Below are 16901 nucleotides of genomic sequence, written 5' to 3' on the forward strand. Positions count from 1 at the left end.
ACAATTTGCTATGCATGTGATGAACACCGTGTTCCAACTTTTGTACACATAGAAAACGGCATCCAAGACGGTAACGTGAAACTCCTTTTTTTGGTCGATGGCAGCGATAAAGTCATTCAGGAGGAGCTTACGATAGTTCACTATTAGGTTTTGAATAACTCTTTGATCCAATGGTTGGAGAACGGTGTTTACATTAGGTGGCAAGAAAACAAGCTCAATTGAGGCTAACTGTGGGATGTTGGTATAAGCTGTGCAATTATCTGCTATGAAAACAACTTTCGGCTTCTTCAAAAACTGCCTGTTTTTTTTTTTTTTTTGTTTTTTTTTATAAAAAAATGGTCAAGTTAATCAATAATCTAAGCACCATTGTACGCACTATACAAAATTGGTGCTGTGAACAGTACTGATCATGATATCGGCACATTTTGTACTCTAGCCATTTTTATCCATTGGAGAATGGCTTCTTCAATTTTCTCATAAGGGGAAACGCATCCTTTTTTTCCCCTCCTATTTCCATTGCGACAGAATATTGTTTAAGGTGTTGCATGATATGCCACGTTCTTCGGCAAAACGCCCTTTCGATAAATTTGAATTTTCCATATCTTCAGCAATTTTTTTCTTTCTCTGATTGAGTCAACGTCTTTCTCTTTGTCAACACGATGAGAGAGGTTCGAATGAAATTCTTTCCTCTGGTCTGGTCAGCAAATGGTCATGTAACATGATGGGAAAACTTGTCCTTTGTTCCTGTCCGAACGACGAAAGCCCCCCCTCCTCCCTGGAAGTGTGGACAGGGACGAGCAATTACTGGCAACGAAGGCAGGGGAAAATTCTTTGTGAACTGGGGAGTGGAAACTCTCCAGGTGTGTTTCTTGGCTGCAACATTTTCCTAGAACTCGAGAGAGGTCATTGCCTTGTAAGGATGTTAAATAGGCTTTTGTTAGAAAAGAGCTCCCCTCACCTTAGATTAAAATGACCTTATATTCGATAATCTGTAACAAAAAATTCCGTGAGCCGGGACTTTGGAAAAGTGACCCTATTTCGAGGTCTGACCGTGTAAAAGCCTTTTAGAAAATGTGGTTTATCACTATATTGCCTGAAGCCCTTCAATTAAACTAAAATCCCTTTACATACATTCGCAAATATACATAATATACTATCAATTATTATGAAAATTAAGCATTGAAAATTCAAATTTGCTTTTATTTGTGTGTTGTCATTATATTGCATTTTTGATTTGTTGATTTATTTTTTCCACGGTTTATTTACACTTACGCGCTTTCCTTTACCAATGTTTCAAAAACATTGCAACACTGTATCTAGGGCTCAATGTATGGTACAAACTGTTAAATGAATAAAAGACCCACAATTTTAAGATACCCTAAGGATCTTCCCCCCCCCCCTTTTTTTTGTCACTACTTAAACAGTTTTTAATTTTTTTCTCATCATAGTATATCAGACTCTGGTTCTTGTGCTATTTGATACTGTTTATCTTTACTGGAATACTATTCAAAAACTTGTAATTAAAAAACAGATTATATAACTAATTTTTGCTAACTAGTTTTGTTTTTACCGTCTTTTAAATTGGAGTGAGAGCCTCTCTGTATTTCATGAATCAAGCATTAATGATATTAAACCTCATTTCAATCTGCTAATAGGCATATAATATTTTTGCATGATTCTTTTGCATTGATAGATTCTTAAATTGGTTTCAATTATTTGCTGTTAAAAATTCATTTATGTGACTTGAGGCAACATTTATGACTTCAAAAATATCTTGTAAAGCTACCAAAAGGTTATATCACTATTGTAAAACTGTGTTATAATCTGAATTGTGCTGCTTTAAGATCAATTTGTAGAGAACATTTATTTTCTATTTGCACTGCATGTGATGATTTAACCCTCTTTTAAAATAATTTTTGTTTTCCGAAATATTGTTCTCATTGCTCTACTGGTTAATTCTTCAAGCTGTATCCTATTATTTCTTTTAATTATTACTTCATATTGTTTGTTTGAATATTCAGTTGTATGTGGTTCAGCCTCAACTTCTTTATATTATGTCAGTGTATTCAAAAAAAGGTTTGAGTGTGAGTAAAAATTTTTGATTTAAAATCTTAGTTGTACATTAATTTCCCAAATTTTCATGCTCATCTATGTTTAAATCATTTGCTTTATATTTTATCTCAAGTTTAACCTTAAATTAAAAATGCTATAGTTAATCACAACAGTTCAATTTGCAAAATCTGTGTTTATGGTTTAGCATATTGATTAATTTGTTTATTAATTTAGAAACAACTGTTTGAAATGATTCAATGTGGCATAGTTGAACCTCAATTACAAACGACAGAAAAAATACAAAATTATCAAATTGCATGAAAACTATAAATATACTATTTTATAAGCGGTGCATTTATATAACTTCCCTCTGTGGTTGTTCAGTAGGGCTAATGAATGTCAAATAAAACTCCTATACCTGAATAACGCATTTTAGGGTTTTGTTTTTGTAAAAAATACTATAAAAGATTTGTCAGTGTGTCATATATTGTTAGTTGGTGAACATGAAAAGAAATTACTGCTATCTTTTACAAAAATAAAAAGGCTGCATTATTTGGGGTTGATAGTTTGATCATGTACGAAAATATTAAGTTATTCTTCTTGGCAGTATAATAGTAAACATATTTGAAATTCATAGTTCTTACTCTTAGTTCTATTACAAAAAAGTATATGTCTAAAAGATGAATCTTTTATTGGCTCATTGTTTATACTTTTGTGATATTTACAGTGTCTCTGGAAATTAAACAATGTATTAAGTGCTTTTTGTATCAGTTTTGTTCAAAGTATAATTTTTGTTGATTGATGATACTGCGAGATTGAATGAACTGTTTGAAGATTGCTTTCATTATCTAATTAATGTCTCAATCAAACATACCTCATTTTGTTGTGATTGCCGTCATCAATTAGCAAGAAAGAAATTTCTTATTTAAACTATGGTACATAGGTTAAATTATACTAAGATATTTTATTGATCATATATAGATGTTTCATTAGTAAACTATCAGCAAACCATTTTTCTAAAGCTGATAAATATGTACAATGACTTTTTTTAATAAATAAAATTTACAAATTTTGTTTTCAGTTGTGTTTTTCTTGATTTTTATCTTGCTCTGCTGTAAAGTTTATTACTGTTTTTCCTCTTGCATGGCCTTTTACTGCTTTTTCAAAGGCATGAGGAACTTCTTCAAATGGATATACTTTCTCAATTACAGGGTTTATCTAGAAAAGAAAAAAAATAGTATTAGCTACTGACTTTTCATTATGACACTTTAGTATCCATTCCTCACCTGTTTATTATCAACCATTTGTGCCAGTTTCTTTAATATACAACCATTAGGCATGAAATAAGCCCATCTGAATGATTTTCCATCTTTAAAGGACTATAAAAATAAAAACACAATATTATGAATAAAAAGTTTGAAGTACAAAAAATGCTTCATTTAAGTAAATAAAAATAGAAATCAGAATGCATTTAAAGATGGCTTGTCTTTATACATTATGCGGATAAATCAGTTGAGATTTCTCCTTTAGCATTAATAACTATTTGAAGCTGTCTTTTCACAGATTCAACGAGAGACTTAAGAGTCAAAAATTGTTTTGTCCCATATTTTTTACCAAATCTGTAACTGTCTGCTTTCTTTCTTTTTTTAAGTTAATTTTTCATTATCTTTCACAAACTCTCTGAATGATTGAGATTAGGTGATAAAACAGGCCATTATCATTATATAATTTTGTGGTTCATCTTGAAGTGTGATAACTAACATTGTTTTTTTTAGCAGAAAACCATTGGAGTAAAATGTTTCCATAATAGGGAGGAACTTGTGTTATATAAATTCTTCAGAACTTCAATTATAATTTTTTTTTTTTTTTTGTGCTAAGCATGATATTCTGCTCTTTCGTCATTTGCTGGGAAAATGAGGTTTTCCAGATCCCCAGTCTTCTTTAAGCTTCGTTATTTTTTTTTACAGTTTTTCATACAAAAAATTGCAGCTCTGTTCTTTCAACAGTTTTCAAGTGTCATAAATACCCACACTTATTAAAAATTCTTTCCATCTCTTTCTTGTCTTTCAACTCTTTCTCCATTCAAATCAAATTTTTAAAATAAGGTATATTTTTAAACAAAGTTGGTTTGTATTGAGTAATTATATTCAGTTGTTTAATTTCCTTATAACATCTTTTATGTACAAAATAAAATGGTAAGAAGGATCATTAAAAAAGCAAAACTTAATAAGTCTTGATTTTATTTTGCTCCGTACTGTACTGAACTTTAGTGTGTTGAATTTAGTAAAATGATATTTATAATCATCTAATTGCTTCACTGACAAAGCATGAACTCGTAATACGAGCTTCACATAAACATACTATAGTTTCAGTATTAGGATGAAGAACTCAGTGATAATACATAGAATGAGAGATGGAAGCCCAAAATAAAAATTAATAGCGAGTTGCAACAAAGAAAAAGTTGTAAGACTATTAGAAGTCTGGGAAAGGGTAGGACAAGAACCTTAGGTAGAATGCAGTTTCAGAAAGAACATTAACTGAATAATTTTAAAATATAAAACGATATCCAGAAATCTAGGTTGATTAAGCAATGATGCATGATTATAGCAAAGGATAATTTAAATCTATAATTAGAAGTGCAACTATTTAGGATGATACAAAATCCCTTAGTACATAGATGGCTAATGTATTGAGATGTAGACTGTCAGTTTCGGATCAATGTGATATATGCTTGTGAAAAAATGTGTCCTAATATGAACATAATGCAATCTATCTTTAGTGCCAAATAAACTGATATGAACCTAAAAAGTGTTCTAATTTCAAGAACTAGGCCTAGTATAAAAAACAGCAAATTAAAAATTGAATGAACAAACTTAATGATTGGGTAATAATAATTATTAAAAATTTTACACTTTATACATAATTGCTAGATTTGAAAACTTTAAAAAATAAAGTAATATGTTACAAGGGCAGACAATGTGACTGACAGGTTATCAGGCAAATTTTTAATGAATTCAAAATTTTTCTTCCCAAAATAACACATAGAATAAATGAGATTTGTTCTTAACACAGTCTTTTTGTTATTTGCTTGTAAAATATCGATGAGACTATTTAATTCAGCGTGGAAATAGTCTCAACATTTTATAAGGGCTAGTTGGGAATTTGAATGTGATTTTAACTCAACTTTAACATAGATTCCTAACAATTGCATCTCATTTTGTGAAATTAAACTATTAGCTGAAGGTAAACTCTGGAGACTAGATCAGGATCGCTTTCTGAGGTGCGAGACCAAGAAATTTTAATCCAAGCCCACCAGAGACCAAGATATACAGGATTACTTAGAGACCTTGTCCGCCCGAGCTAGATAAAATTCATTTGAGCATCAGTGTTAGCCTCACAGAGCAAAAGCACCAAATAGAGTAGCAGATCGCTGTGATTATTTATATTTTAGAAACTTAACATTTTTTATATCTAATAACTAAACAAAATGTCTGTTTAAAAAGTTCAATTAAAAAATTTGTGAGAATTTTATGAGAACCCGAAACCTTTTATCAGTAAACAAGTCTCATCTCTAATAAACTTAATTAAAATAAATAAAATTAACCTTTTTTTAAATCTTGATTCTTATGGGTGCTATTACTTAATTTGTTTCGCATATTATTCAGCAGTAATCTGAGAAAACTTTTTCTGCTGATTATTAGTGTTGAGAATATTAAATTCATTTTCGTAATACCCTACAATCTTAGCTTATTCATTATTATAACTTTATATAAGCTTATTTATTATTTTTAACATTTTTTTAAAAATTTTATTTTATTAATCTTCATCTTTTTATGCCTTTTTTTTAATTTAATTGAAGAAATGTAACAAAATAATCAAATATTCATAATTTCGTCAAATGTTTAAAGTTGTTCTATTTCCAATAACTAATGTGTATTAGGGGCATTCTTATTGTGACTGCTATAACTTGCTCCTCTAGTAAATCCTTGTGCAGAGAGATAAGATTTGCAGCAATCATATTTGCTTGGTTATTATTTGCACCTTGTTTCTTTACTAAACTAAAATAAAAGTAGTATCCAGAAATTGCTACTAACGAGTGTGGGTTTTTTATTGCACTTCTCATTACATAACTTCTTTGAAAAGAAATATCACATTTAAACTACATACTACGAAAAAAGTAACAACTACATTAGTTTCGACTACTGAGTTTACCTAAGTATTAAAATGAGAAAAATATGTTTTGATATGTTTGCTATTTATTTTGAATAAGAAAGACTTTGACTTACCATGGCAGTATCTAAGCCAGCCTGAACACCGGATAGAAATGTACCTATAAACAAACCTTGATCATCTGTGTTCTTCAATAAAGGTGAAACAAGAGTAACATATTTACTGTTTCTCCAATTATTTAGCAAATCCATACACAACCCAGGATATTCTTTTCCAACATTATCTAATATTAAATCAAATCTGAAATAAAAACTTCAATTTAAGTTCCTAAATAAAATAAATACAATACAAGGCACTCAAAAAGTTTTGTTTAAAAAATTAGAACAAGAAATTATTTGGGTAAAATAAAATAAAGTGGGAATTAGTTCTGTTTTCATACTTTTTTTTATCCCACAGACTTTCAAAATTCAATTCAATTTAAAATTTTTTTTTTCAATAATAATAATTTTATCATATTTTTACTTTGTCACAGAACCTTCCAATATTTTTCAATTTAAAGCAGTCTTCCTAAAAAATAAAAGGCGCCATACATACAAGTTGGAAAAAAGGGAATACTACAAAAAAAACAATATAGGTCCAAAGAGGAATTAATAAAATTATTCAGATTTTAATTTTTTTTTTTTTTTCAATAATTGATTTTTATTTCAACAAAACTTACTTTTTCATTTCCTTGAGACTCATTTTAAATTCTGGACTCTGATAATCTAAGACTGTATCAGCACCTAGGTTATATAACATTTCTGTTGCATCACTGCTACAAATAGCTGTTACATCAGCACCCCAAGATTTTAATAACTGTAAAGAGGTCACAATATTTTTTTAAAATTTTATTGGATATTTAAAAAAAAAATTACAGTGTATAAAGTTTACAGTTATTGAAAATAAGAAATAATTTACTGGAAATATCTAACTTAAATTTCAGTTCATAAAGCAATAACGTATAAATATTTAATAAAAAAATTAGATAATATTTACCTGAACACTAATAGTGCCAACACCTCCAGATGCTCCAATAACAAGAACTCTATAAAATATTAGTAATATAGTAAAATAATAGACTGTGTTTTACTAAATTTATGGTAAAAACTAAAGAAAAGGAAGGCATATCTTAGGTATTAAGAGCAGCATGATAACTCATCCCTAACAACAATTTTACTTTCGCTAAATATAGGTCCTATAACAGCATGCACCAAGGGATCAATATTGGAATGCTTAGATTTTTTAATATTGGTTCTAAAATGGCTTTAAACATTGGCTAATAAATATTCTATATAGGGTAGATATTAATTGAAAAGTGGGTGTCAACTATGGGGTAAAATGGACAATTCTATATAGGGTCGATATTGGCTGAATACTTGATTGGCTTTATGATACATTGAGCAAAACTGTATGATACATTGAACAAAACTGTATGATTGAACAAAACTACATGATACATTAAATGAAAAGAATATCTCATAGGAGATAAATAAGTGAACTCTTGTATTTCAGAATAAGTAGCTGACAAATTATGGATGACAAGAGTTAAAACGTTAAATTTCGAGCAGACCACCAATATTGTTTATGACGTAATATTTTTTTTAAATAATTTTTAACATTGTGATTAATTAGTAGCAAGGGTCTGTCTAGGTTTTTCTGAGAGATACCTATTTTGTGAAAATTTAGACATAATTTGTGAAAATTAAAATTTATATTAAAAAATCAACACAAAAATATGGATTTATCGTTTATTACGGGATACAAAAATAAAATTTTAAGAAAAAGTATTTTGTGACACTACCATTTTTCCTAAAGTTGAATTTGTGAAGGTACCGTTAAATGGTAGTAAATTTGGCCTTCACAGACCCCTGAGTAGTAACTAATGATTATTAAGTATTGTGAATGAATATTAAGTATTGGATAAAAATTCAAGCTACCTAACAAAATTATATAATTTTGTGAGAAGAAAGTCCAAGTGTCTGCAGGAAATAATTGTGAAATATAACTACCTTTTTCCATAAGATGATTTTTCACAAAGTCCTCCAAATATGCGAAGAGCAGACCAAGCTGTTAATGCAGCATATGGAAATGAAGATGCGTCAGGATGATTCAATGAATTAGGTTTTTTAGATATCTAAAAGAAATTAAAACTGACTGGTTAATGTGAATAAAACAAATTCATAATGTGAATTAAATATTAGTATTAGCTGTAACATAAAATGAAATACAATGTATTCAATATATAATATGCATTATACAAGTATAATAAATAATGCAAAAAATTGATACTTAAATTGTAAATACTTTTTAATCAAAAGATTAGATAAAATTAAAATTATTAGAAAAGCTTTATAAATGCTTAATATCTTACATATAACAAAGGTTACTTAGTCTCAATTAACTAACAACAAGGGAAAAAATCATATCTAAAAGGTAAATAATACAATGCAGGTAAATAATACAATTACAATAGAATAAAAACAATCCATATTATTAAAAATTTAAATAATACTCAAGGAATAATAAAATTATAAACCACTATTTTATAAATCAAAATATAGATAAATAAAATATGTTAAAATAAGATTCATACATAACAGACAGGTGCTAACATATATTCAGCAAAAGAGCCATTTGCCCAAGGGCTAAGGGCACCCCAAACCTAGAATAAAAAAGTCAGGAAATAAATTTTAGAATCAATTACAAGAAAATGTCATTATGTAATAATATGCATAAAAAATTATATTTCATTGAAAAATTATAAATATTTCATTGAAAATTTTAAACGACTGGAATGGTATTTTTATAGCTATAAAATCGAATAATATCCATCCTGTCATTGTTTAATCTAATCAAAGGTTAACACTATATTCAGTTTTAAGAAATCAATAATCACTAAAATATGATTCAAACTATTAACACCAGTGTTTAACCAACTATAAATGTGTCCAAACCAATTATATCCAATATAAAGATATATAAATAATGTCTTTACAAATACTCCTACAATTAATACATTAAATAACTTGTTCTTACAGTATATAGAAATATGCTTAATACAAAATAATAATAAAATATTATAGCAACTTTAATGAAGCCAATTAATTTTGTTCTTTATCCCAATAATCAATAGCATCCTTTCTTCTGTAGATGGTAATTAAGATCTATGGCTGATTCATAATCACTGGGACATTTATTGCATACGTTGCCAACACAACCTGACTATATAGGGCAAATCAGACTTCTTTTAAAATTTAGAATAAGGGAACAAGAGAGATATATCTTTCATCAAGAGTTCAATAAATCTTTGACACCGTTAAGATAAATTTTACTTTAATAAAACCAAAATTCTGCCCTGAAACATTAGCTCATTTGAATGCACTTCATTTTGTTTCATTCATATAAATTTCGATACCCTAGTTATTGGCATCAATTCCACTTTTCTCCTGCATTTTCGACAGAAAATCTTGCCCTGGTTTTCCCCTATTTCCCCTTCAGCTACTTTTTTTTTTGGGGGGGGGGGGTTTGTTTCTCCCCATTATTTTCATTTTTGTTTTCAAATATGCCTTTTCTTTTCTTCTTTTTTTTCTATTCTATTTTCATCATTCAAGTCTTAAAAATGGGCATCTTGTTTTAAGCAGTCAAAACATGTTAACTTTGACTAGAATATTAACACTCGTTTCTAATAAATTAGGTTTGCTTTGGTCTAATTTTATACTCATTGAGGCAGATTATCACTAGTTTACACAAACAAACAAAGAAAAAAGCTCATTTAAGTTTTGATACTAATTTGTGGGAATTGTAATCAAGAAAGCAATAAATAAATTGTACCTCATCTCCTATTTTAACACTTTTGACTCTCTTGCCTACATGAACAACTGTTCCTGAAAAGTCACGACCGAGTACCAAAGGAAATCTCGGAGCATTTAAAGAACACTTACTAAGCTGACGCATAAAGTTAAAAGAAGTGTCACCATATCCAGCTAAAAAGAAAAAAATAATACTTATTACCCTTAATTTTAAAAAAAATTAAAATCAGCATACATTTACTGTTAAAATAATTTAGGAACTTTACATACATTAAGCATATTATTAACTCGAAATAAAGTTTCGTAATACTAGAAAAAATAATAAACTTGTTCGTAATCCATCATAATTTTGATTCGACTCCAAAATAATATTATTAGAATTCTTCTTCCTCTATGACTCAGTCAGCCTCTATGACGTAATCATTCTCCTATAACCCTACTTTGTTAAAAAATTAAAAAAAAGTTCTATATTGCCCAGCCAGGGAAAGAGGGAGTAATATTTCCTGTTCAAATAACTAATTAAAAATATTACTTATCTACTGGATCACTTTATCTGTAAACATTTCAAAACTAAAGTGAGGCACCTGGATTACAGTTGCATTATTCGGATCAGGGAAATTTGTGCAGAGTTCGATAATGAAACAGATTCACCGGAAGTTAAATTTTATTATTGCATAAAAAATTTTCCTTCAAAAATTAAGAGTTTTTGTTTACAGTTTCGTTGAAGCACACATAATATTAAAATAAAATTAAAAGTTTGTTCAGCAAATAATAAAAGAAAGATAGATGTATATTTATCTGTGTTTTGCTTTGGTGGTGGCAATAACAGTTACAAAATTCAATCTGAATAAAGATTTCAACCAAAAATTGGGTTGGCTGTTTAATGACGATTATAGAATAAAAAATAAAATATAATCTTTGCTTGGAACTAAAAAACTAATTTATTGAACATTTTGAACTAAAACATATGTGGTACAAATCAAGACAAGTAATTCCTTAGTTACTGGTCTGTTAAACCAGTAACTAAGAAAAGAAAAGTGAAGGTGAATTTAAGATAAGGTGAATTTAAAGAAAATGAATCTTAAAAGAAACGAATTAAAAGTTTTTTTTCTTTGAGAAAAATAAATTTAAAAGGAAAATTATAATACAAAGAATGAATAATAACTCAATTATAATGAAATATACCATTTTGTATTATGAAACACAAACCAAATTACAAAACGTAAATTCAAAAAACCAAAGTAGCATATTATAGCATAGAAATTATGCGACTGATAGTCCCGGAGACCATTGATAATTATTTTATGGTAATCTGAGTCAAATTTTAATAATCTCTGACCGACAGACCCCTGTTAGTTTTGGGCCCACCACATTATATAAATGTATTAATATCTATCTTACCCAGCATTTCAACATCCAATGGGTTGATGCTTGCAGCATGAACTTTTATTAAACAATCTAAACTATCTCGGATAACTGGTATTTCGGCAGAAGAGTTTAACTGCAATTTTTCAGGACCTCCATATTCAAATGTTTGCCAGGCTTGCATAGTTTTCATTCTTTTCGAATAATATGATGACACAAATCGAGATGAGACACCAGCGCCCCTCTTATAAAATAGAGTAAAAACCATATTCTGCAAAATAATTTTTTTTTTAAAGTGAGGATCAGACAAAAATATTTAACTTAGATAATAACTACTAAACATATCAAAAGATTTGTACAAAACTTTACCTAAGCTAAATCAGTACAGATTATTGCAAAATGTTTTATGCATTTTTTTTTTTTTTTTTTTACATTAACTTATGAATAGCTACAGGACTGACGGTAAAAATGCTTTTAATTTATGAATACTGATTGCAATATGCAATTTATAGATAGTATGAATGCATGTAATAAGTATATCCTAAAATTAACAATCATGATGAAACATAGAAGAAAGAAACATTTTGTTAATTTATAATATTATGATTTTTTGTAAGTCCCACTTACAATATAATAAGAAGTTTCTAACAAATCCCTGGCTGAAATATTGAACTCAATCTAAGGTGCTAAATTCAACTTTTAAGCTTAACCTAAGTCAAAATTAATGATTCTAATTTCTGATCAATTTCACCACAATATTGTATAATATTACATAGTACTAAAGTTTTCATAAGCTGATTTCAGTTTTAAAAAAATTTATGATAAAATGTATAATATAATTAAAAATAGTTATGTGATATATTCTGCACTGTGTCATTATATAATACAATACAAAAACTATTAAATTACATTATTTCGTATTAAATATTAAATTTGTGAGAAGTTAAATAAATCTAAATAAACTACTAAAGAACAACCACTGATACAATAAAGCAGCATACCAAAGCATTACCATCATTCAGATGTGAACCTCATAAGCAAATCTCTACTTATAAAGGAGGTATAACAATTTTTTTATTTTCAAATCTTGAAACAAAGGCAGTTGCTAAATAAGATTCATTCTTATTATAAGGTTGTGTTTAGTAAAATACTTCTTCGATTTTGATTTTACTTAGCTTGTAGCTCATGAATTTATGGCCTCCACATAGTCAATTAAAAATTAAACTATCTAATTCCTGAATGATGGATTTTTCTTGTGAACAATAGCTGCTTTAGCCAATGACCTTTTATCAATAATAATTGATAATCTTTTACCTGAAAATTTTTTTACAGTGCACCGTTTGTACCAAGTATAATTCTCCATTATAACCTTTTTGTGTCATTTTTAAAACAGATTTTGAATCAATAATTTAAATATCAGAATCTATGAATTCATAGAAACACTTTTTATTTTCAAGTCACGTAAAATTCATATTTCAAATCAAAATTCCTAAATACAAATTTATCTGTATTAATTTTCAGCTTACAGGCCCTTAAAGTTAATGCAACAACTACAGCTTTGGACTATGAAGGTTTCAGTTAATGCCATAGCTAAAAATTTGCTTTTTGTAAATTTAATTATGCATCATGGACAGATTTTTGTTAAATTTTAAAATCCATTCTACTTGATAAGCTGAACCCTAAGTATAGATTCAGGCCAACATACTGCGTCTTTTAAAAATAAAAAAAATAATACAAGTAAATTGAAATATAATTTAATAGGTTATAATAGATAAAAAGTCAATAATAATAGTCTTTAGGTAATAAAAATAAAAATTACTTCAATACTGTTCCAATTCCACAATTAGTAGCAAAATACTTCAATGAAAGCAATGTTGTTTAGCAAAATGTTGCAAGGTAGCAATGTTGTTTAGCAGAAAAATACTAAAGCATTTACAATTACACTTTTCAATATCATCTTATCAAGTAAGTACCAAATTCAATATAATATTCTAAAAAAAGAATGAAGATCTATATAAGCATTTCAACTATTAAACAAATTGTGAAGAAAAATGTTCTTTGTAATTACTGTGAAGAGTAAGAGATACTTATTTCTAAAATAAAAATAATAATTTTAATCTACAAATTGAATTTGGATATAGATATAAGCTGCATCAAAGGGTTTAAAAGGTACAAAGGCATCAAAGGGTTTATAAACTTGCAAAAACATACATATATATGTGATGCCAGAATTTGGCATTACATATTTATTTCCTATCTTTTTAAAATATCCTTCATTACTTAAGCTTATTTTTATTAATAGAATTATTTTTAAAATAAATCAAAAACTTAATCTTTTTAAGCGAACATAAAATATTTATTTCTTCTCTTCCAGATTAATGTAACGGATACTTTCTTTTTATTTCATTATTATGCAGACATATTAATTCACTGTCGCCTCTAATCGAAAACAAAAATCTATTTATAACTGTTGATTCTAATTTTCCAACGGCTAAATGTTTCGGTTGCATGGTTATAATAATTCACATAAATTTGTTGGCGACTCGTGATCGCCAAGGTGTTCTTTTAAACCCATGTGGATATGCTAGTTGGCTTTGTTTTTGGCTATGATATACGGTGATAAATCGCCACCAATTATGGATCTCCTACCCATACTTTCTCTGTCCGTTGAGAATAAATATATTCACTTTTAATTTCTAAATTGATGAGGCTGGGACCCCTTTTGGGGGCCTCCCAGTCTCAATTTTCTAACGGTCAGAAATGTTGTTCTGGCTTTATGATCTCTCAATAGAGAGTATTATTATTTCATCCCTTTAAGGGATTTCTTATTTAGGATGAAAATGTGGCCACTCGAAATCTTAAATTATGCTTAATAAAATCTAAATTTACATTCAACGATTTGTACATTATTTCCTGGAAACGTTATTGTTTTTATTCATTCAATATTGGCCTAAATGAACATTTATATAACCACTATCAACTATACGGCTAATGAAGGGGAAGCAAAGACTTCCCTCACATATATATATACAGTAGAGCGCCGATTATCCGAACCCTTATCATCCGAACGTCCAATTATCCGAACTATGCCTGAATTCATTTTTTTTTTAAAGTTTAGAATAATTTTTGACTTATTAACAATTTTTCAAAATTTCTGAGCCAGTAGATCTTCCGGTTGAAGAGATGTCAGGTTATGCAGCAGAAGAAATGGAAGGCTGGTGTCGAGACACTGAAAACGTCCTAGAATTTCAAATTTTAAATGATGATGAAATTGTTTGCTGAAATTTTGAAAGAAAATCGGAACTCCACAGATGAATAGGAACAAATAGATGATCAAGTTCAGGATAGTGAACCTTCTCATATAGAAGCATGCAATTCATTAGATATTGCAATGAATTGGCTAGAACGTCAAAATGATGTTGATGTTCAGTTGATTTATTTAAAAAGAATAAGTATATCGCTGCTCAAAAAAGAGCATCTTTGAAACAAAAGTCTTTGCTGGATTTCTTTTTCAATGGAAAATAAAGAAAAATGTGGTAAAATCAGCAATTGACAAAAAAAAATTATAAATAGCTGAAGTATGATTAAAAAAAATTCAAAATTAAAAAAATTAAATAAAAATATTTAAAAATTGAATTTTTTTTTTAAACAGAGCTATTTTCGATGGTACTGCCAGTCCTAAACCTGGAAAAAGTGTGAATGGAAGTTAGTGCATAAATAATAATCATTTAAACTAGATTTTAAACAACTTTCCAATTATCCGAACTTTTCATTATCCGAACCACGTTCGGTCCCGAGCAGTTCGGATAATCGGCGCTCTACTGAAATTGTTTGCAACGATTAGCCATGAGTTATACACTTCAAATTGGCTCCTTCCGTGGGTTTTATATATATATATATAATTTCTGCCCCTAAAAAGTAAAAAAAATCTGGCAACTTTCTTGGTACAGATACCGAATTCTATCCAATACATATATTAAAAAAATGCACAAAATTATAATCAACAGGAAGATATTTTTGAATCAATATCTGTTCACTAACTACAATTGCTGAGGAGACAAATAGATATTATAAACCTGCAAAAATGTTAAAAATCTTTGAGTCCCGCAGGGTGAATACGAGATATACCCTTTTGAGTTTATTCTTATACTGATACTGAGGTATACTCTTTCGAGTTCGTTTGTTTTTTAGTTTCTCACAGGCTTCTTCTGGAAAGTAGGCTGGGAGAAAATTAAAAAACAGCACAAAAAGGACCAACTCAAAGAGTAAAACTCCTAAACACCTATAGGTAATAATAAAAAAAATTAGGTATTTTATTTAATCACAGGATTAAAATCACTTCCTTGAAACATGAGATTAGACCATGTTTACAATTAAAATAATACGAATACGCAATAAAGAAAAAAAAGTTATTTGTGAGGAATTCTTCAAATTTTGAAAATATGGGTTTGAGTCCATATTGAATAAACATTTCAGTAAGAAAAAAAAATTATCAAATGCCATTCGGTAAAATTTATAATAAAATGAGGATTGATTATCAATAAATAGTATTAAAAAATGAAAAATATCAATTGAAAATTTTTAGAAGGTCAAAGAAAACTTCTTATGTAACTTAGAGTTATATAACTTTTTTTCTTCGTCTTGTTTTCTTTATAACGTCTTATAAAGCAAAGTCAAAATCATTAAATGTATACAAGAAAATTTCAACATTTATTTTTGTTATTTTATTAAAGAAACTTAACAAACCAAGCGAAACGAGAAAAATCAATACCGAACCGATATCCAACAACCACAACAACAAAAAATCATGCTTGTTTATATTTCGTTTGTTTATATTAAATGCTTCTGGCTGTTTATTTCTGTATAGTTTTAAACGCAGAGAATTTCAAGTTAAAGTATTTTAAGGGTTATTCTCATTGCACAAAAAATTTATTGATGTGAATTCGGATCTTGACTAGCGAGTTACCCATAATGGACATTACCACAGGTTCCCAGTAAAACACTGATGTCAAGCCTGCATTCGCTGTGTGGGTGGATGATCACTTTGCATAGGGACCAAGGGTGTGCAGTATCGATCTTCGGTGAATTGTTCTGACATAAAGAGCCATTCACAATGAATGGGGTTCATACACCTCTGACCATGGTCTAGAAAATATGCGAATTTCTGATGGATATTTCCCATCAATACCCCTTTGTGCTGCTTTGGTGCAACGTATAGGGTCTATTTTAGTTGCAGGTGAAAAACATCGCATTTTGAAATCGGAGATGTGATCGAGAACCTGACTGGTGAGTTTTCACTGGCAAATATATTTAACCAATCAGCTTTGCAATCACATATCCAAATTCCCTTTCTCGAATTTTTCGCATGCGGTGAATGGTCCTTAAATAAAGTATTACTTTTCCTATTAGTGCTAAAGTAGAACAAAAATTCGCATTGGGATTGGTTGTGCCTCAATCTTTTTGTCT

General features: G+C 28.8%; 1 protein-coding gene across 3 annotated transcripts; it reads right to left on the reverse strand.

The window, feature by feature from the left end:
* Nucleotides 1–2992: 2992 nt before the first annotated feature.
* LOC107454733 (NAD(P)H oxidoreductase RTN4IP1, mitochondrial) lies at nt 2993–16314 on the reverse strand. 3 transcript variants are annotated; one of them, XM_016072010.4, is made up of 11 exons: nt 16182–16314; nt 13255–13426; nt 11472–11706; nt 10093–10244; nt 8855–8923; nt 8271–8395; nt 7258–7306; nt 6941–7077; nt 6339–6522; nt 3339–3431; nt 2993–3270 (listed from the first exon to the last, which is right to left on the reverse strand). In XM_016072010.4, the coding sequence occupies exons 3-11, from the start codon at nt 11701–11703 to the stop codon at nt 3130–3132; spliced, it is 1182 nt and encodes a 393-aa protein (XP_015927496.1). In that variant the 5' UTR covers nt 11704–11706; nt 13255–13426; nt 16182–16314; the 3' UTR covers nt 2993–3129. The 3 variants fall into 3 exon arrangements, with proteins under 3 accessions (XP_015927496.1, XP_015927497.1, XP_015927498.1); XM_016072011.4 differs by having other exon boundaries at nt 16207–16272; XM_016072012.5 differs by having other exon boundaries at nt 16063–16240.
* Nucleotides 16315–16901: the final 587 nt, after the last annotated feature.

The sequence above is a fragment of the Parasteatoda tepidariorum genome, chromosome 1, assembly GCF_982258835.1.
Source record: "Parasteatoda tepidariorum strain Cologne lab strain chromosome 1, Ptep-v5.0, whole genome shotgun sequence".
NCBI classification, from domain to species: Eukaryota; Metazoa; Arthropoda; class Arachnida; order Araneae; family Theridiidae; genus Parasteatoda; species Parasteatoda tepidariorum.

Excerpts from the sequence above, each read along its gene's own strand:
- LOC107454733 (XM_016072010.4), bottom strand. The coding sequence starts at position 11,703 with ATGGTTTTTACTCTATTTTATAAGAGGGGCGCTGGTGTCTCATCTCGA. Across the intron at positions 8,924-10,092 it reads GTGTTAAAATAGGAGATGAG|GTTTGGGGTGCCCTTAGCCC; the intron begins GTACAATTTATT and ends TTTTTATTCTAG. Across the intron at positions 3,271-3,338 it reads AAATGGTTGATAATAAACAG|ATAAACCCTGTAATTGAGAA; the intron begins GTGAGGAATGGA and ends TTTCTTTTCTAG.